This window comes from Panulirus ornatus, chromosome 9, assembly GCF_036320965.1.
Source record: "Panulirus ornatus isolate Po-2019 chromosome 9, ASM3632096v1, whole genome shotgun sequence".
Classification (NCBI taxonomy): domain Eukaryota; kingdom Metazoa; phylum Arthropoda; class Malacostraca; order Decapoda; family Palinuridae; genus Panulirus; species Panulirus ornatus.
The window spans coordinates 34,332,873-34,356,232 of NC_092232.1; the positions used below are offsets into that span (position 1 = coordinate 34,332,873).

General features: G+C 38.4%; 1 protein-coding gene across 4 annotated transcripts in view; it reads left to right on the forward strand.

Annotated features, from left to right (window-relative positions):
- spas (spastin) overlaps nucleotides 1-22,169 on the forward strand; it is a 444,303-nt gene extending 422,134 nt beyond the window's left edge. For all 4 annotated transcript variants that reach the window (XM_071664998.1, XM_071664997.1, XM_071664996.1 and 1 more), the window contains one exon: nucleotides 9,238-22,169. In XM_071664998.1, the coding sequence (XP_071521099.1) occupies nucleotides 9,238-9,401 (164 nt within the window). In that variant the 3' untranslated portion in view covers nucleotides 9,402-22,169. The remainder of the gene's footprint in view (nucleotides 1-9,237) is intronic.
- Nucleotides 22,170-23,360: the final 1,191 nt, after the last annotated feature.

Sequence of the window (23,360 nt, forward strand, 5' to 3'; positions counted from 1 at the left end):
CTGTCTCCCGCGTTAGCGAGGTAGCGCAAGGAAACAGACAAAAGAATAGCCCAACCCAGCCACATACACATGTATATACATACATGTCCACACATGCACATATACATACCTATACATCTCAACGTATACGTATATACACACTCAGACATATACATATAAACACATGTTCATAATTCATACTGTCTGCCCTCATTCATTCCCATCGACACCCCGCCACACATGAAATGACAGCCCCCTCCCCCCGCATGTGCGTGAAGTAGCACTAGGAAAAGACAACAAGGGCCACATTTGTTCATACTCAGTCTCTTGCTGTCATGTATAATGCACCAAAACCGCAGCTCCCTTTCCACATCTAGGCCCCACAAAACTTTCCATGGTTTACCCCAGACGCTTCACATGCCCTGGTTCAATCCACTGACAGCACGTCGACCCCAGTATACCACATCATTCCAATTCACTCTATTCCTTGCATGCCTTTCACCCTCCTGCATGTTCAGGCCCTGATCACTCAAAATCTTTTTCACTCCATCTTTCCACCTCTAATTTGGTCTCCCTCTTCTCCTCATTCCCTCCACCTCTGACACATATATCCTCTTTGTCAACCTTTCCTCACTCATTCTCTCCTTGTGACCAAACCATTTCAAAACACCCTCTTCTGCTCTCTCAACCACACTTTTTATTACGACACATCTCTCTTACCCTTTCATTACTTACTCAATCAAACCACTATTCCTTCAAACATACCCATTTTTGTTTTCCAAGATAACGGTCTCGACTTCCACATATTTTTCAACGCTCCCAGAACTTTCGCCCCCTCCCTCACCTTATGATTCACTTCCACTTCTATAGTTCCATCCGCTGCCAAATCCACTCCCAGATATCTTAAACACTTCACGTCCTCCAGTTTCTCTCCATTCAAACTTACTTCCCAATTAACTTGTCCCTCAATATTACTGTACCTAATAACCTTGCTCTTATTCACATTTACTCTCAGCTTTCTTCTTTCACACACTTTACCAAACTCAGTCACCAGCTTCTGCAGTTTCTCACCAGTGCTGTATCATCAGTGAACAACGACCAACTCACTTCCCGAGTCCTCTCATCCACAACAAACTGCATACTTGCCCCTCTCTCCAAAGTTCTTGCATTCACCTCCCTAACACCCCCATCCATAAACAAATTAAACAACTGTGGAGACATCACGCACCCCTGCCGCAAACCAACATTCACTGAGAACCAGTCACTTTCCTCTTTTTCTACACGTACACATGCCTTACATCCTTGATAAAAACTTTTCACTGCTTCTAACAATTTGCCTCCCACACCATATATTCTTAATACCTTCCCGAGAGCATCTCTATCAACTCTATCATATACCTTCTCCAGATCCATAAATGCTACATACAAATCCATTTGTTTTTCTAAGTATTTCTCGCATACATTCTTCAAAGCAACCACCTAGTCTACACATCCTCTACCTCTTCTGGAACCACACTGCTTTCCCCAATCTGATGCTCTATACATGCCTTCACCCTCTCAATCAATACCCTCTCATATAATTTCCCAGGAATACTCAACAAACTTATACCTCTGTAATTTGAGCACTCTCTCTTATCCCCTTTGCCTTTGTATAATGGCACTATGCAAGCATTCGGCCAATCCTCAGCCATCTCACCATGAGTCATACATACATTAAATAACCTTACCAACCAGTGACCAATACAGTCACCCCCTTTTTTAATAAATTCCACTTCAATACCATCCAAACCCGCTGCCTTGCTGGCTTTCATCTTCCGCAAAGCTTTTACTACCTCTTCTCTGTTTACCAAATCATTTTCCCTAACCCTCTCACTCAGCACATCACCACGACCAAAATGCCCTATATCTGCCACTTTATCATCAAACACATTCAACAAGCCTTCAAAATACTCACTCATCTCCTCACATCACCAGTACTTGCTATCACCTTCCCATTAGCCCCCTTCACTGATGTTCCCATATGTTCCCTTGTCTTACGCACTTTATTTACCTCCTTCCAGAACATCTTTTTATTCTCCCTGAAATTTAATTCTACTCTCTCACCCCAACTCTCATTTGCCATCTTTTTCACCTCTTGCACCTTTCTCTTGACCTCCTGCCTCTTCCTTTTATACATTACCCACTCATTTGCATTATTTCCCTGCAAAAATCATCCAAATTCCTTTCACTAATAATCTTACTTCTTCATCCCACCACTCACTACCCTTTCTAATCTGCCCACCTCCCATGCTTCTCATGCCACAAGCATCTTTTGCGCAAGCCATCACTGCTTCCCTAAATACATCACATTCCTCCCCCACTCCCCATATGTCCTTTGTTCTCACCTTTTTCCATTCTGTACTCAGTCTCTCCTGGTACTTCCTCACACAAGTCTCCTTCCCAAGCTCACTTACTCTCACCACTCATTTCACCCCAACATTCTCCCTTCTTTTCTGAAAACCTTTACAAATCTTCACCTTCACCTCCACAAGAGAATGATCAGACATCCCTCCATTTGCACCTCTCAGCACATTAACATCCAAAAGTCTCTCTTTCACGTGCCTATCAATTAACACGTAATCCAGTAACGCTCTCTTGCCATCTCTCCTACTTACATACGTATACTTATGTATATCTCTTTTTAAACCAGGTATTCCCAATCACCAGTCCTTTTTCAGCACATAAATCTACAAGCTCTTCACCATTTCCATTTACAACACTGAACACCCCATGTACACCAATTATTCCCTCAACTGCCACATTACTCACCTTTGCATTCAAATCACCCATCACTATAACCTGGTCTCATGCTTTGAAACTACTAACACACTCACTCAGCTGCTCCCAAAACACTTGCCTCTTATGATCTTTTTTTTTCTCATCCCTAGGTGCATCAATAGCATCAATAGTCACCCATCTCTCTCCATCCGCTTTTAGTTTTACCCATATCAATCTAGAGTTTACTTTCTTACACTCTATCACATACTCCCACCACCCCTGTTTCAGGAGTAGTGCTACCCCTTCCCTTGCTCTTGTCCTCTCACTAACCCCTGACTTTACTCCCAAGACATTCCCAAACCACTCTTCTCCTGTACCCTTAAGCTTTGTTTCACTCAGAGCCAAAACATCCAGGTTCCTTTCCTCAAACATACTACCTATCTCTCCTTTTTTCTCATTTTGGTTACATTCACGCACGTTTAGACACCCCAATCTGATCCTTCGAGGAGGATGAGCACTCCTCGCATGACTCCTTCTGTTTCCCCTTTTAGAAAGTTAAAATACAAGGAGGGGAGGGTTTCTAGCCCCCCGCACCCATCCCCTTTAGTCGCCTTCTGCGACATGTGAGGAATGCATGGTAAGCATTCTATTTATTTATTTATTATACTTTGTTGCTGTCTCCCGTGTTAACAAGGTAGCGCAAGGAAACAGACAAAAGAATGGCCAACCTACCCACACACACATGTATATATACACACACACACATATACATACCTATACATTCCAATGTATACATACATAAACATACATATATACACATGTACAGAATTCATATTTGCTGCCTTTATTCATTCCTGTCACCACCCCGCCACACATGAAATGACAACACCCTCCCCTTGCATGTGTGCGAGGCAACGCTAGGAAAAGACAACAAAGGCCACAGTCGTTCACACTCAGTCTCAAGTTGTCATGTATAATGCACCGAAACCAGGGAGAATGGTTTGGTAAACAGAGGAAAGGTAATGAAAACTTTGCAGAAGATGAAAACCAGCAAGGCGGCGGGTTTGGATGGTATTGCAGTGGAATTTAAAAAAGGGGGTGACTGTGTTGTTGACCGGTTGGTAAGGATATTCAATATATGTATGGTTCATGCCTTAAGATTGGCAGAATGCATGCATAGTGCCGTTGTACAAAGGCAAAGGGGATAAAGATGAGTGTTCACATTACAGAGGTATAAGTTTGTTGAGTATTCGTGGGAAATTATATGGAATGGTAGATTGAAAGGATGAGGGCATGTACAGAGCATCAGACTGGGGAAGAGCAGTGTGGTTTCAGAAGTGGTAGAGGATGTGTGGGTCAGGTGTTTGCTTTGAAGAATGTATGTGAGAAATACTTAGAAAAACGAATGGATTTCTATGTAGCATTTATGGATCTGGAGAAGGCATATGATAGCATTGCTCTGTTGAAGATTTTAAGAGTATATGGTGTAGGAGGTAAGTTGCTAGAAGCAGTGAAAAGTTTTTATCAAGGATTTCAGGCATGTGAACAAGTAGGAAGAGAGGAAAGTGATTGGCTCCAATTAAATGCTGGCTTGCGGCAGGGATGCATGATGTCTCTGGTTGTTTAATTTGTTTATGGATAGGGTTGTTAGGGAGGTGAATGCAAGAGTTTTGAAGAGAGGGGCAATTGTGCAGTTTGTTGTGGATGAGAGCGCTCAGGGAGTGAGTCAGTTGTTGTTCGCTGATGATACAGCACTGGTGGCTGATTCAGGTGAGAAACTGCAGAAGCTGGTGACTGAGTTTGGTAAAGTGTGTGAAAGAAGAAAGCTGAGAGTAAATGTGAATAAGAGGAAGGTTATTAGGTACAGTAAGGGGTAAGTCAATTGGGAGGTAAGTTTAAATGGAGAAAAACTGGAGGAAGTGAAGTGTTTTAGATATCTGAGAGTGGGTTTAGCAGTGGATGGATCCATGGAAGCGAAAGTGAGTCACAGGGTGGGTGAGGGGGCGAAGGTTCTGGGAGCATTGAAGAATGTGTGCAAGGTGAGGACATTATCTCGGAGAGCAAAACTGGGTATGTTTGAAGGAATAGTGGTTCCAACACTGTTATATGGTTGCGAGGCATGGGGTATAGATAGGGTTGTTCAGAGGAGGGTGGATGTGTTGGAAATGAAATGTCTGAGGACAGTATGTGGTGTGAGGTGGTTTGATCGAGTAAGTAATGAAAGGGTAAGAGAGTTGTGTGGTAATAAAAAGAGTGTGGTTGAGAGAGCAGAAGATGGTGTATTGAAATGGTTTGGTCACATGGCGAGAATATCCGAGGAAAGATTGACCAAGAGGATATATGTGTCAGAGGTGGAGGGAACAAGGAGAAGTGGGAGACCAATTGGAGGTGGAAGGATGGAGTGAAAAAGATTTTGAGCGATTGGGGCCTGAACATACAGGAGTGTGAAAGATTTGCAAGGAATAGAGTGAATTAGAACGATGTGGTATACTGGGGTCGACGAGCTGTCATTGGATTGAACCAGGGCATGTGAAGTATCTGGGGTAAACCATGGAAAGATCTGTGGGGCCTGGATGTGGAAAGGGAGCTGTAGTTTCAGTGCATTACTCATGACAGCTAGAGACTGAGTGTGAACGAATGTGGCCATTTTTGTATGTTCCTGGCGCTACCTCACTGGGGGAGGGATGCTATTTCATATGTGGTTGGGTGGCGACGGTAATGGATGAAGACAGCTGGTATGAATATGTACATGTGTATATATGTATATGTATGTATACATTGAAATGTATATGTGTGTGTGTGGGTGTTTATGTATGTACAAGTGTATGTGGATGAGTTGGGCCATTCTCTGTCTGTTTCCTTGCACTACCTTACAAAGGCCGGAGACAGCAATTAAGCATAATTATAAAAAAAAATTGATTTTTATTTTATACTTGATCACCATTTTTCGCTTCAGTAAGGTAGCACAAGGAAACAGACATAAACACCCATACATGTACATAAACATATCAATATATACACATATCCCTGGGGATAGGGGAGAAAGAATACTTCCCACGTATTCCCTGCGTGTCGTAGAAGGCGACTAAAAGGGGAGGGAGCGGGGGGCTGGAAATCCTCCCCTCTCAATTTTTTTAATTTTCCAAAGGAAGGAACAGAGGGGGGGGGCCGGGTGAGGATGTTCCCTCAATGGCCCAGTTCTTGACGCTACCTCGCTAACGCGGGAAATGGCGAATAGTTTGAAAAAAAAAAAAAAAATTCATACTCGTAGACAGACATATACATATATACACATGTACATATTCATGCTTGCCCTTCTCCATTCCCAGCCCACCCCGCCCCACAGGAAACAGCATCGCTACCGAGGTAGTGCTAGGAAAACAGACAAAAAAGGCCACATTCATTCACACTCAGTCTCTGGCTGTCATGTGTAATGCACCAAAACCATAGCTTCCTATCCTCATCCAGGCCCCATGGACCTTTCCATGGTTCACCCCAGACGTTTCACATGCCCTGGTTCAGTACATTGACAGCATGTTGACCTTGGTATACCACATCATTCCAATTCACTCTATTCCTTACACGCCTCTCACCCTCTTGTATGTTCAGGCCCCAATCGTTCAAAATCCTTTTCACTCCATACTTCCACCTCCAATTTGGTCTCCCACTTCTCCTTGTTCCCTCCACCTCTGACACACATGTCCTCTTTGTCAACCTTTCCTCACTCATTCTGTCCATTTGTCCAAACAATTTCAACACACCATCTTCTGCTCTCTCAACCACACTCTTTTCATTACCACACATCTCTCTTACTCTTTCATTACTCGATCGAACCACCTCACACCTCATATTGTTCTCAAAAGATTTAATTTCCAACACATCCACCCTCCATACAACCCTATCTATAGCCCATGCCTTGCAACCATATAGTATTGTTGGAACTACTGTCCCGTCAGACATACCCATTTTTGCTCTCCAAGATAACATTCTCTCTTTCCACACATTCTTCATCACTCCCAGAACCTTTGCCCCCTCCCAAACCCTGTGACCTTACTTGCTTCCATGATTCCATTCACTGCTAAGTCCACTCCCAGATATCTAAAACACTTCACTTCCTCCAATTTTTCTCCATTGAAACTTACATCCCAACTAACTTGTCCCTCAACTCTGCTGAACCGTGCTCTTCACATTTACTCTCAACTTTTTTCTTTCACTAACTTTTCCAAACTCGGTCACCATCTTCTGCAGTCTCTCACTCGAATCAGCCACCAGTGCTGTATCATTGGCAAACAACAACTGACTTGCTTCCAAAGCCCTCTCATCCCAGCAGACTGTATACTCACCCATCTCTCCAAAACAATTGCATTTACCTCCCTAACCACTCCATCCATAATCAAATTAAACAGCCATGGGGACATCACACACCCCTGCTGCAGTCCAACCTTCACTGGGAACCAATCACTCTTCTCTCTTCCCACTCGTACACATGCCTTACATCCTTGATAAAAACTCTTCACTGCTTCTGGCAACGTACCCCCAAACCATATACTCTTAAGACCTTCCACTAAGCATCTCTGTCTCTATCTGCCTTCTCCAGATCCATAAATGCTACATACAACTTCATGTTTTTCTAAGTATTTTTTTACACACATTCTTCAAAGCAAACACCTGATCCACACATCCTCTACCACTTCTGAAATTACACTGCTCCTCCCCAGTCAGGTGCTGTGTATATGCCTTCACCCTCTCAATCAGTACTCTCCCGTACAATTTTCCAGGAATACTCAACAAACTTATACCTCTATAGTTTGAACACTCACCTTTATCCCCTTTGCCGTTGTACAAAGGCACTATGCATGCATAGTATTAACACATACCTGTGCATAAAAGTAGCACTGTCCAATAGTGTCTCTGATAACAGTGGAGCAGTAGCCTTTCCTTTGATATCGCAAGGCAAGGTGGACTTTCATGCTGTTTATAGGGCTGTATAAGGGTAAGTGTCCCTTTCCATTTGGTTTAGGTAAAGAATTATCTGAGTAGTGTGGTCTGTAAAACACTGGAAGAAATGATGATAAAGCAAATGGATGATTACATACATAGAAAAAACTGCTTAAGCATGAAACAACATGAGTTCAGAGATTGAATATGCATAGCAAATCTCTTAGACTACTGTGAAAGAGAGAGCAATTTTAAATTCAGTTGGTGGATGGATAGATTCCGTGTTATTGAATTGCCATGATGCATGTGACATTGTTCCACATTAGAGTGTAGTAAAGAAACTGGATATCTTTAGTCAGGCACAAGATAAAGACTCCTTCAATGGCTTAAAAATGATCTTAGTGGGAGAGAAGAGAAGACATACATCAGAGAAACCTCTTATAGTTAGGTTAGAGTTACCAGTAGCATGACACTAGGCCTAATTTATGGTAATTGCTCTTCTTAATCTCTACAAAGAACTTAAAAGTTGGATTGGTTTCATACCAGAATATGTGTATGGAGGATGCTAAGATCATAAGAGAAGTCAGGAATGATGAAGATTTCGTCATCTTACAAGGGGACTTGGACAAGCTCCCGAGTGGGTCTGATACATGGCTATTAAAGTTCAGTCCAATTGAATGCAGTTATGAAGAAAGGACATGGTGAAAGTGGTCTTCATTATGATTATAATCTGGTATGTTACAAGCCACATGACTCTTTGTGTGATAGACATTTTTCGTAATTTATCACCAGAAATATCATGTCAGGAGAATTATCAAGGAGGCAGACTGTCTTCCAGTTAAGATAAAAATTGCATCACTATAAATTGGTAAGTTATGCAGTAAACTTTTACAACTTGTATTAGACTTGAATTATAATATGCTTCCAACCTTCTTTACTAAACTTGAAATATTAAACGTTATAGAGCAGAACTAGAGGAAGACAATGCACATGGTAACTAAAATAAAAGCTGAGTTTAAAAGAAATGTTAGAGACTGTAAGGTTGCCCTCCACAGAAAAGAGAAGAATAAGGGAGATTTATCAAAACCTAAAGTTTTTAAATCAGTCTGGTAATGTGGGTGATGAACAGTTTTTAAGAGGTACAAAGAAAGAGCAGCTAAAGAAATTAAGTAAATATTTGTTAGATAAAATCTATAAAGGCTCTTTTATGGTATTAGAATAGTGGATGTATGGAATAAGCTACATAATGAAATTGAATGCAGGTAGTAAATAGAAATTAAAGAGTTGTATGTAGTAAAAATCAAAAGATGGGGACCACAGTTGTAGAACTTCCATCTCTTATTTTTAATAAAAGTCTAATCATTCTTTGTACATAAGTTCTTATTCACCTTTTCTTTGTGTTGATTTTGCAACACATTTATGGAGATGAAGTTCTTATGTAAACCAAATTTTCTTATTTTGTTTAGTTTTTTAGTGTGTAGGTTTTACTTAAGTTTAGGATAAGTCATCTTATCAGCTCAAAGTGGGAATGTAATTATAATGTAAGCAATTTTCTATCTCCAGAATTAAAACCAGAACAAGTGGTATCGTGTGACCCATCTGAGGTGAGAGGAATCTCACTTGCTGATTTCAAGGACTCGTTAAAGAAGATACGCAAATCAGTTCCACAGTTATCACTAAATACATATGAAAAATGGAATGCTGAATATGGGGATATATCCACTTGAATATTTTAGTTTTACTTGAGTTGTGTGAAATGTCATATACTATTGTCCAATCACAGTTTTTTATATTGATGACCAACATTGTGATATTTGTTTCCATGTCACTTATGATGATTTTCTGTACACTATTCAGTATGTATATTACTCATTGTTGTAGATAACATTTCTTTTACTCTAATATAGTCATAAAATTAGACAGGTAAGTTGATCATCGAAAACAACACCATATTTCTCTAATGGTATGCTCTCTGTCATTCCCAAGTGGTCCTGTTATGAGGGCTATATCAGAATTTTGGAAAATGAAGCTGATACGATCATACTGAAGGAGAGTTTGTATGGAAGTTTCATGAAATCACTGCAAGAGCAGGAAGTGTTTTACAAATTTTAGCATGATTAGTTGGTAACTGATTTGATACTGCAAATTGCTTGTAGGTAACCAGTTTAGTGTTGAAAATATCCACTGGCAACATCCAGACAGTAGATGGTATATAGTCTACTGTTTCTTGGATTGGAAGCTTTTTAACCCACAGCCATTAATATTTTAGTGTGCATAAAATGCCATATTTTGATGAGTAAACCAGGAGCATCTTTCTTTTATTGATTTCTTAGTATAAAAAAAAGTGCACTGAAATCATTCAAAGATTAGAACTGAATTGATAATAACACTAGCTTAACTAACAGGAAAACGATAGTCTATTATCTTTATACTTGTTGTCATGAAGACATCTTGAGCGTATACCTAATACTGTATATTTCATATATGTAAATAATATTAACTGATTTGAGTATACAGAATGGTTACTAATATATATATATATATACAGGGTGTTAAAAAACGATAGGTACAAAATTTGACAGTAGACAGGGACACCCAAAGCAAACACTTTTTCAAGAATACCAAAAATTGCAAAACTAGTTAGTTTTGGAGATACTGAGCTTTAAAGTTTTAACTTGACGCCTATTCACAAGCTGTTCATTTCTAAGATATAGTGAAAAATGAAACAGATGTTGTATAAACAGATGTATTTTCGATCACAATCTACAATAGCTGTTCAAAGTGTCTGCCTTCTGCTTCAATGCAGACCTGACACCTCCTCTGAAAGGACTGCTGGACACGAGAAAACATTGTTGGATCTTCTGCAATGATTTCTTGATTAGACAAATGTGACATGTTGTCACCACAACGTGCAACGGTGAACTAATTCGTAAACACCGAGTGTTGCCAGATTGTAAGCTAATATTACATTTAAAGTTTACAGTTCAGACATACCAAAGTTAAAACTTTAAAGCTCGGTATCTCGAAAACTAACTAGTTTTGCAATTTTTGGTATTCTTGAAAAAGTGTTTGCTTTGGGTGTCCCTGTCTACTGTCAAATTTTGTACCTATCGTTTTTTAACACCCTGTGTATATATATATATATATATATATATATATATATATATATATATATATATATATATATATATATATATATATAATATTCCTAGGGATAGGGGAGAAAGACTACTGCACGCGTATTCCCTACATGTTGCAGAAGGTGACTAAGAGGGCGAAAGCAGATGGCTGGAAATCCTCCCTTCCTGTGTTATTCCCCAGAAGAAGGAACAAAGCAAAGAAGCAAGAGGAAAATTTCCCTCAAAGGCTGTGTCAGCTGTTCTTGATGCTACCTCGCTCATGCAGGAAATGGCGAGCATGTATGGAAAAAAAAAGAATACTTATGAAGTTGTTACTGAATGCCACCTGTTCAAGGTTACTATGCAAGTGAAAGGTCACCTTTGCTAGTAATGTATTACTGGAAGTACAGCCTCAACAAAGAGCTCCAAAGGAGTCTCCACTTTATTGTAACTGGAAGTAGCACAACTTTTAGCTGCAGGAGCCTTTTGAAAGGTCTTGGTTAAAATCAGGACCATTTCGTAGAAATTTGTCTTGGGGTGATTATTAATAAATGAAAACAATATATTTTTTTCACACATTTGCCATTTCCCATGTTAGCAAGAAAGGGTTTAGAACAGAGGACTGAACCTTAGAGGGAATATCCTTGCCTGGCCCCCTTCATTGTTCCTCTTTGTAAGATTTACAAACGCGGAAGGATTTCCAGCCCCCTGCTCCCTCCCCTTTTAGTCACCTTCTACGGCACACAGGGAATACTTTGGAAGCATTCTTTTCCTCTATCCCCAGGGATAATATATATATATATATATATATATATATATATATATATATATACACATATATATATGCACATACATGACAGCTAGAGAATGAGTGTGAGCAGATATGGCCTTTTTTCGTCTGTTTCCTGGCGCTACCTCGCTGATGCGGGGTTGGATGTAAGTCGCACGTATGACAGCATGGCATGCAGAATTTACATACCTGTACAGCACTCTTTTATCCTATTCGTTTTCTATCATGATTATCTCGTTTTTATAAACCAGCTTTATTATATGGTTCTGTAGTTTCTTTTTACCTCTTATGTAAGATTCTTTAGTTCACATTTCATAATTTTTATTTTTTGATTTATGTTTTTTCCAGTTGTTTGTACGGATTGTCTCAACAGACTAATAGGGGGAAGGGGTATCCATTATTGCCAAGTCCATCAAATTAAGACACCTTGTTCTAATTTCTCAGCTCTAATTTTGCTTGCCACATTTAAGTTCACACACTTTCTTCTAACTTCTCTATCACTTGATGCCAATTTGAATTGTAAGGATTGCAAAAGTATTTGATAAACTCAATTCTGAAATAACTGAAACACTTTGTATACAACCTGACTGCACAATAAGTTAAGGCAGACTGAGACTGAAACAAAGTGAGTCAACCCCACGCTACTAAAAACAAATGCAATATGAAATGCACATGATGTGGTGTTTGAAATTTTTTATTTTTTATTTCTTATTGTTTTTAACTTTTATTTTCCAGTCTGTTAAATCTGAAATTCAGCTAGCTGCTGGTAATGTAAGCCTGGTGGGATTTAACCCATGTAGATCCCGTTGCTTATGGATGTGAGACGGAGAGTATTTGATTACTTGTAATCAAATAGTTATTTCCCTCGGGTAATCATAGCTTAGCAGTTAGCAATCCCAACTACCACGCAAAAGGTCCTGGGTTTGAGTCCTGGCTGTTAGAGAGTATTATGTGTTCTATAAAAGTGCGCATTCATGTGCACCATATTTGTGTTTATTTTTTTTTTCATACATATTCCCCATTTCCCACAATAGCGAGGTAGTGTTGAGAACAAAGGACAGCTTAAAAGGGAAAATCCTCACATGGCCCCCTGCTGTGTTCCTTCTTTGGGAAAGGTAAAAACAGGAGGGGAGGATTTCCAGCCTCCTGCTGCCTCCCCTTTTAGTCGCCTTTTACAACACGCAAGGAATACATGGGAAGTATTCTTTCATCCCTATCACCAGGGATATATATATATATATATATATTTATGTATACCTCACGAGGGCGGATGCTATCTCATGTATGGTGGGGTTGCAACGGGAATGGATGAAGGCAGCAAGTATGAATATTTACATGTGTATATATGTATATGTCTTTGTATGTATATGTATGTATACATTGAAATGTATATGTATGTGTATGGGTGTTTATATATATATACATGTGAATGTGGGTGGGTTAGGCCATTCCTAGTCTGTTTCCTTGCACTACCTCGCTGATGTGGGAGAAGAAAGTTAAGAGTAAATGTGAATAAGAGCAAGGTTATTAGGTACAGTAGGGTTGAGGGTCAAGTCAATTGGGAGGTGAGTTTGAATGGAGAAAAACTGGAGGAAGTGAAGTGTTTTAGATATCTGGGAGTGGATCTGGCAGCGGATGGAACCATGGAAGCGGAAGTGGATCATAGGGTGGGGGAGGGGGCGAAAATTCTGGGAGCCTTGAAGAATGTGTGGAAGTCGAGAACATTATCTCGGAAAGCAAAAATGGGTATGTTTGAAGGAATAGTGGTTCCAACAATGTTGTATGGTTGCGAGGCGTGGGCTATGGATAGAGTTGTGCGCAGGAGGATGGATGTGCTGGAAATGAGATGTTTGAGGACAATGTGTGGTGTGAGGTGGTTTGATCGAGTGAGTAATGTAAGGGTAAGAGAGATGTGTGGAAGTAAAAAGAGCATGGTTGAGAGAGCAGAAGAGGGTGTTTTGAAATGGTTTGGGCACATGGAGAGAATGAGTGAGGAAAGATTGACCAAGAGGATATATGTGTCGGAGGTGGAGGGAACATGGAGAAGTGGGAGGCCAAATTGGAGGTGGAAAGATGGAGTGAAAAAGATTTTGAGTGATCGAAAGTGATCGGGGCCTGAACATGCAGGAGGGTGAAAGGCAGGCAAGGAATAGAGCGAATTGGATCGATGTGGTATACCGGGGTCGATGTGCTGTCAGTGGATTGAATCAGGGCATGTGAAGCGTCTGGGGTAAACCATGGAAAGTTCTGTGGGGCCTGGATGTGGGGCATTATTGCATGATAGCTAGAGACAGTGTGAACAAATGGGGCCTTTGTTGTCTTTTCCTAGAGCTACCTCGCACACATGAGGGGGGAGGGGGATATTATTCCATGTGTGGCGAGGTGGCGATGGGAATGAATGAAAAGGCAGACAGTGTGAATTGTGTGCATGTGTACATATGTATGTGTCTGTGTGTGTATATATATGTGTACATTGAGATGTATGAGTATGTATATTTGCGTGTGTGGACGTGTATGTACATACATGTGTATGGGGGTGGGTTGGGTTGGGCCATTTCTTTCTTCTGTTTCCTTGCGCTACCTCGCAAACGCGGGAGACAGCGACAAAGCAAAATAAATAAATAAAAAATATGTATATATATATATATATATATATATATATATATATATATATATATATATATATATATTCTTTCTTTCTTTCATACTATTCGCCCTTTCCCGCATTAGCGAGGTTGCGTTAAGAACAGAGGACTGGGCCTTTGAGGGAATATCTTCACCTGGCCCCCTTCTCTGTTCCTTCTTTTGGAAAATTAAAAAAAATAAAAAAACGAGAGGGGAGGATTTCCAGCCACCCGCTCCCTATATATATATATATATATATATATATATATATATATATATATATATATAAATGCACTTTCATGTGTGGCGGGGTGGTGACGGGAATGGATGGGGACAGCAAGTATGAGTTTGTACATGTGTATATATGTATATGTATGTATACGTTGAAATGTATAGGTATGTATATGTACGTGTATGGGCGTTTATGTATATGCATGTGTATGTGGGTGGATTGGGCCAGTCTTTCGTCTGTTTCCTTGCACTATCTTGCAGACGCGGGAGACCGAATATGTATGATAAAAGAAAAATAAGATATTTTTCATACATATTTGCCATTTCCCGCATTAGCAAGGTAGTGTTAAGAACAGAGGACTAAGCCTAAGAGGGAAAATCCTCACTTGGCCCTCCTTCTCTGTTCCTTCTTTTGGAAAATTGAAAACCTAGAAGGGGAGGACTTCCCGCATCCTGCTTCCTCCCCTTTTAGTCTCTTTTTATGACATGCATGGGAGAAAGAATACTTCCCACATATTCCCTGCTTGTTGTAAAAGACAACTAAAAGGGGAGGGAGCAAGGGGCCGGAAATCCTCCCCTCCAGTTTTTAATTTTCCAAAAGAAGGAACAGAGAAAGGGGCCAAGCAAGAATTTTCCCTCTTAGGTTCAGTCCTCTGTTCTTAATGCTATCCTGCTAATGCGGGAAACGGTGAATATGTATGTAAAAAAATTGAAATGGGAAAAGTTCCTGAGTGCATTTTCGTGTAATAATCACATCATCAGGGGATATACAAGAAAGAAATATAACATCAGTTGGTATACAACAAAGAGTATATGTGGGAGGTAAGTTACTAGAAGCAGTGAAAACTTTTTACCAAGGATGTAACGCATGTGTACGAGTAGGAAGAGGGAGAGTGATTGGTTCCCAGTAAATGTTGGTCTGCGGCAGGGGTGTGTGATATCCCCATGGTTGTTTGATTTGTTTGTGGATGGGGTGGTTAGGGAGGTAAATGCAAAAGTTTTGGAGAGAGGGACGAGTATGCAGTCTGTTGGGGATGAGAGGGCCTGGGAATTGAGTCAGTTTCCACTTGCGATGATACATCTCTAGAGGCTGATTCGAGTGAGAAACTGCAGAAGTTGGTAAGTGAGTATGGAAAAGTGTGTGAAACTTGAGAGTAAATGTGAATAAGGGCATGGTCATTAGGTTCAGTAGGGTTGAGGAACAAGTTAATTGGGATATGAGTTTGATTAAGAGAAAAATTGGAGGAGGTGAAGCGTTTTAGATATCTTGGAGTGGACTTAGCAGCGAATGGAACCATGGAAGTGAAAGTGAGTCACAGGTTGGGGGATGGAGCAAAGGTTCTAGGGAGCAATGAAGGATGTGTAGAAGGTGAGAACGTTATCTATCTCGGAGAGCAAAAATGGGTATGTTTGAAGGAATAGTAGTTCTAACAAGGTTATATGGTTGCAAGACATGGGCAATAGATAGGGTTGTACGAAGGAGGGTAGATGTGTTGGAAATTAAATGTTTGAGGATAATATGTGGTGTTAGGTGGTTTGATCAAGTAAGTAATGAAAGGGTAAGAGAGATGTGTGGTAATAAAAAGAGTATGGTTGAGAGAGCAAAAGGGGGTGTGTTGAATGGTTTGGTCACATGGAGAGAATGAGTGAAGAAAGATTGACAAGGGGGATATGTGTGTCAGAAGAGGAGGGAGCAAGGAGAAGTGGGAGACCAAATTGGAGGTGGAAGGATGGAGTGAAAAAGATTTTGAGCAATCAGGGCCTGATCATGCAGGAGGGTAAAAGGTGTGTAAGGAATAGAGTGAATTGGAACGATGTGGTATACTGAAGTCGACGCACTGTCAATGGATTGAACCAGGGCATGTGAAGCATCTGGAGTAAACCATGGAAAGTTTTGTGGGGCTTGGATGTTGAAAGGAAGTTGTGGTTTTGGTGTATTACACATGACAGCTAGAGTCTGAGTGTGGATGAATGTGGCGTTTTGTTGTCCTTTCCTAGTGCTACCTCAATTGAACGCATGCAGGGGGGAGGGGGGTGTCATTTCATGTTTAGCGGGAATGGGTGAACCATGGAAAGTTTTGGGCCTGGATGTGGAAAGGGAGTTGTGGTTTTGATGCATTATACATGACAGCTAGAGACTGAATGTGAACGAATGTGGCCTTTGTTGTCTTTTCCTAGCACTACCTTGCGCACATGCGGGGGAAGGGGGTTGTCATTCATGTGTGGCTGTATGGCGATGGGAATGAATAAGGGCAGACAGTATGAATTATGTGCATGTGTATAAATGTATATGTCTCTGTGTATATATATGTATACATTGAGGTTTATAGGTATGTATATGTGCGTGTGTGGACGTATATGTATATACATGTGTATGTGGGTGGATTGGGTCATTCTTTCGTCAGTTTCCTTGCACTACCTCGCTAACGCGGGAGACGGCGACAAAGTATAATAATAGTCGCCTTCTATGACACACAGGGAATACGTGGGAAGTATTCTTTCTCCCCTATCCCCAGGGGTATATATATATATATATATATATATATATATATATATATATATATATATATATATATATATATATATATATATATATATATATATACACTCCAGTAGTTCAGTTGACCTTGCTGTAGAAGAGAAATTATCTTGAGCATGAGGGGAAATTCCTATTAGCACTGCTAGGTGCGAAAGAATTCTTCAATTTTTTTTCCACATTCTTATTTACTACTTAAATTATTTATGCTTCTAGGATCTTCAGTGTTTGCTTTAGCACAAATCAGGTTGTCTGAATATCTTTCTTTGCAAATGCATCTTACTGTTGATGCATAGATCTTTCCATTAAAGTTATTTTAGACCACATTTTCTTTGTTGTGTCCAGTATTTTTGTATTGTATAGAATGAGTAGCTCCATAGAAAAAATTAATTTCAAAAAATAATGGAAAAGGACACCATTTTTACAAATATACTACATTGTTTCCATCTCTTGGCATTTTTAGGAGGACCTGCAGTGATAGCTAGTTGGTTTGTTTATTTATTGTCCTTCTCCAGAGTCTCAGAAATTCAAAAAGATTTTCATTTCATACATACATGTGTGTATGTGTTATTTTTCAGTATCTTGTTAACAGACTCTCACAGCTTATCTCCCATGTCTGCTTTTATTGTCTATTGTGCAGCATCTGGATTGCCACTTTCATAGCTGTTACTAAATTCTGTGTCATTTTCCTCTTTTTCTTCTCGTTCCTTGCTCACTGAGTTCATCACACTTTATTGCATCCAGGATATCAACAGTTTACACAGTATCTGTGCCCCTTACTCTGGATGGGGCTGCACCGACTGAGTATAGTACTCTTCGGACATTTTGAAGGCTTCTTGCCCATATACTCAAAAACAGTTGGTTCTTTGTTTGGCATCGATTTCATGTGTTACCATTCCTTAATTCCATCACCTTTTTTTCATTACCAATGCCTCAGGTGCAAAATTTAATTGGTTTTTGCAGTAGCTACACCCTACAGTCAAATTATTTTTAGAGATGCTGTTGCAACACTAAAAGGGAATGGATTTAAACAACACTACACCTTATGCTGTATTTCAAAGAACTAATTTGAATGATCCCCCAAAAATTCATCTCGGTGATTCATTTATACAACTGAAGGGACCTTTTTATGGGTCCTTTGCAGCTTCAAGGCTGTACTACAAGCAGGAGCAGGGAAGAAATGGACTCCTTTGGAGCAAAAAGTTTCTGGAAGAAATTGCTCTCCTTTTTGTTGAAAAAAATGTACCTCTTTTTGTCCTTTTTTTATCATAAATTGATGATATAGCCATGCCAAATGTGATATTTCACATACAGTGCAATCACTTGCATATGGAGTCCAGCAACACATCTATATATATATATATATATATATATATATATATATATATATGTAGAAGATGGAAATTTGTGATTGGATGGAATTTCCCTTTGTAATGTTTAAGGTAGTGTGAAAGTAGGAAACTAGATTCTTCATTTGTAACAAATGTTATGTACATTTCAATGGAAAAGAGCTTTAAAGTTTCTCCATATCTTTTTTATATTGTCTTTTTAAAAAGATAGCACAAATTACTAAATATTAAAGTAAATGTAAATAAAAATCTGGTGATCCATTGATTGATAGAGCTGAATAAACAAAATCATGCATTTTACAAAGTTCACACATTTTTGTTAGGATATTTTTTTCAGATCTTTGATGTAGAGCATATACCTTTGTATATCATAATAGGGCTTGACTCAGTTTTTCGGTAATTTGTAAAATCCTTTGCTGACATATTTATGCGTTATTGGATATTTCTCTGAATATGTATATATGTACCAGTATCATTATGTTCATTGTAGCCTATTTTTCTAAATTAGTGTTATTGCTTCCTACTCCATGTTCGTTCTGACTTTCATTTAATAACATGATCATGCTGTACAGTATTCATATTTGCTTGGACTTGTGTGTTTGTTAAAGACATACAAACCAAGTATAGAGAAAACTGTAGGTCAGTGTTTATAGTGACCCGCTAGTCAGGACAGGTATGGTTGTGACACATAAGGGAAGGAGTAATGCCACTGTGGTGACATACAAATATTTTAATTTAGGTTGTTTTTTAGGTTAATTTTGTCTGCCAATAATAAAATTTGCAGCATGACAGCCTCATACCAGCTTTGTGTGGCTCATCAGCACCCACTTTTGAAAGACAACTGTTGCTTTGGTAACAACAAAATCCATCTGTTGTATATACAGATGAGATTGTCGAGTGTAGACAGCTAGTATACTAGGTTTAACAGCATTAGTTTCAGCCATGATACAGTCCATAGAATTTGCATCATGGGGTATGATGCAACTACTTGTAGCAAATACGGTAAAAATTAGTGCATCAGAAAGTAGGTAGTCATCAGCTTGGAATTTCACTACTTTTAGTAATTTGTTATAGATATGTTACTTGTTTATATTTCGGTATTGGCCATAGCCACAAAAAAGGATTGCTATATGAAAAGGTTGCTTTTTAGTGAATTAAGCAAATTTTATTGTTTATAGATACAAAGTTTATAATATATTTGTGATTATTTCACATAGAAAATCATCGTTACTTTTTGTGATGTGTTTAGTAACCATTCTTCACAAAATGACTGTATAAAAGCATACATGATCATTACATGAAGTAAGTATATAGGTTAGCCTGTTTGTATGATAATCATAATTTGATTCAATCAATCTTTTTTTTATATGTAGGGTTGTTTTAGCTCACTAGATATAAACAATCCCAGTGAATGCTTTCTGTCCACTAGTGCTTACTTGATTTATAATAATTGACACATGCATTGATGTATATATTATTGGGAGTTTTGTGCCATATAATAAACTCATTAAATTTTATTTGGCTCAGGTCCATCGTATCACTATCCAGGTGACTAAAGAAAAAAGGATTCAGGACTGCACTTGCATTTTTTTAGGAAAATATCTATTACTGAAATTTGAAATCTGCATAATGTGACGAGTTATTGCCATCTTTTGTTTTTTTACATTTTTTCATTTTGTAATAAATGTATGAAAACTGAAGATTCGCTCTCTGATTTCAACTTGCACTTTTACTTTTAACAAGATAAGACATCGTAAATGAAAGGTATTTAGTAACAGAGAACAGTCCTGACTGCCTTTCATTTGCCTTTGATTTTGCATACCCCAAAGTTCAAAACAATTCCGTGCCATCATCTTGTGTGATTCTTTGCTCAGTCCTATTTCATGTGTGGGGTCACTGACCATACAGTACTTTCTTTGAAGCTTTTTCTTGTAAACAGTTATTAGTATTTCTTTGAATGCATTGATATTTGATATGAAAGGAGTGTACTTTGAAGAAAAAATGAGTATCGTTATAACTTGTCTTAAGATGTGATGTTTGATTTCATTGGTCTGGGTATTTATTATGCTTTTTCAGTTAGCAGTTATTTAAAACAGCAATTTTACTTTGTACTATTACTGTTAATCTTTATGATGGTATTACTTAAGTACCACTGCTTCATGTAGTCAGTTCAGCCAGTGTCTCCACACATTTTATGTTATGCTGTGTATATGAATGATAATTCCTGGAAATGATACGATTTAGGAATTAGTAATGAAACAGAAGTCTTAGAGTGAGCCAGCTGTAAATTGTCATACCTGTTCTATGAACAGACAATCTTTTACTGTTTGGAATGTTCCTAATAAATATCATCATTTCTCATTTTTCTATCTTGTTGAATTGATTTAGTGATAAACGTAACAGCTGATTACGGTCGCAATATTGTCTTTTAGCAAACATCAACTGACCCACTAATTACATTTTCGTGTTATCATCATACTCCCTTGTAAAGTCAGAAATTAAATTCATTGCAGTGGGAACTTGCAAAATGTAATTTACATTAAATTCATATGAAGTGTATAACACAAAAAAGAATTTTCTTCATAGAATTATTTTTTGTAATTAGATGTAATGTGATATATGAACATTATCTCAGTGATATTTTCACTACAATGGATTTAAAATTTTTGAGGTCGGTAATTTCATGAAAATTGTATGATCTTGTAAAGTTTGACAAGTTTGCATAGATTATGTTCACACCAGTTGAAGTATCTTCATGTTCAAAAGATAATATATTTCCATATGAATGATAAACATTTTCAGCTTTGCCTTATGTGTATCTGCTTAGAGAGTGATTTTGTTTGTTCTCAGACATACAAAATATTCTCTAATAAGAGGAAACAGGACCTACTTCACAAATGAAACATCGGATAATCATCTTTATTATCTTGCTACCTTCATAGATCTGTATCAGATATTTTGACCACCAGATATATTCCAAATTTAAACTTTGAAATGATTACATTCTCTGCAATATTAGGATGGATGTTGAATTTATTCATTTTGATTAGAAAAAGTGGATGTTGAAGAAAGACTTTGAGTTCACGTTGTCGTCTTTTAAGAGACAGAACTCGTACATCTTAAAGAAAGTGGACAGTGAGGTTTTCAAAACGGCTTTGACAAATGGCCTGGCATGAAAAGTACACATGTAGTTTTACATTACATCTAGGGTCATGCCCAAGGAATTTTTTTTTTATATGGTGAGTGCACTTTTATGAAGATAAATAGTTTTTCCTGTGTAAAGGCCAGAAAATAAAATCACACCATATTTGTATGAATATTCAGCACATTTGTTATGCTATCTAACCAGCAAAACTGGTCCACATGCCAAAATGTCACCCCAAATACTGGAAGTCTTTTACTACACTGTTGCTCACCTTGTGCTGCATGTTAACAATTTAATGCCAGTTGTTTTCATCATTATTTTCACATTTAGAGATAAGAGTAAGGTGTATGGATGGCTGTTTTACATGGTAGAACTGCCAAAAGGTATGAATTTAAGATTATGTGTATTGAGAAGTGAATCACAGGAATCATTCCATTATTGACTACTCTTATGAAATAAAGTTTGGAAGCTTCATACATAGAACTGCAGAGAATTGTTTTCTTTCTGTTTTGTGGTGCATGCTAATTGCAATATTTGTTATTTGAGTAATTTTCTGTACCATATGACTTTTAGGTTTTGATAACTTGTGATAACAGGGATCATGCTCAGAATTGTAGTATATACTGCTGTATGTCATTATGTTTATATATTTTACCCAGTGACTGGCTTTGTACCTCTTGCAAATAAAACATTTTATTCCTGAGTGTTTTCATTTATGTACAGCTAAGATATTTTTGCATTTATATAAAGGTAATCTTATGTTTGTTCATAAGCTTGGAGGATTTAACCCAGAAAGTTTACAAATTTAGTGACAGCTGAAAAACAGCTTATGTGTTAATGGTGTTCCTTTGAATAAGTGAATGTTTGACCACATGATCAGAGATTTGTGGGGATATGAAAGGAAGCCTGAGTGATAGGTAGATGAAGAAGAATGTTTTCATGCTTAAAACACCTGGTTCTTGGTGTGGATGGATTCTCACCACATGTGATCAAACCACAGACAAGAAAAAGCCTCAGAGGTTGATGGAGGGTGTAGCTCCATATCTTTAGCACACACATGGAAACTTAAGGAAAATGCAAATTAGATCACTAGTCCTTTCCAAAGTTCCATTGTTAAGGGGCTGAGAGGGATGATGGAAGGCAAATAATTACAAAAACATATGAGAATCACAAATGGGATGAAACTTCAGTAGTAGCATAGTGCATTACAAGTAAGATTGGTCAAAGGTGTTAGAAGAATGATCATGGTGACAGAGTAAGATGTATGATTTTTTTCACCACATTTAGAAGAGAAAAGGAGCAGGCCTTACTACCCCTATTATCAGTGTAGGAGAAATTTAATTGCTTCATGGTGTATATTGAAGTAATGCATCTAGAGGACCTAGCCTACTTGTGAGAGTACGTGAATTAAGAATAATGATAATAATGATGAAGAATAATAGGCAAAGACAAGGAAAAGTAAATGAAGAATTTGAGCCAAATGACAAGAAAACTAGGAAAGTCAAGGTCAGCAAGGAACAGGCATGCTTGGTTACAGCATATATTCCTAAACTAGGTGGTTTGAGTGTATGGAAAGAATGCAAGATGGAGAGTTCACAAAGAGAGTGTATAACAGTATTATTAATGGGCTTGGTGTGAGGGAAAGACCACCCATGACATAGGGAAATAGATTAGATGAGTATCGAAGGGAAAGAAATTAGGAAAAAAATTTTGGAATGGTGTATGTGTGGGAGGCATGCAAGTGACTCTTTTGCCATGGCCACCAAAGGAGTTTCCAGAGGGAACAGGCATCAGAGAGATAGATGAGTAGATGATGGTTGAAGAAAACATGTGAGTATATTACTGGAATTTTAAATCACTGAAAGAGAGGAGATTAGAAGCAGTAATAAAG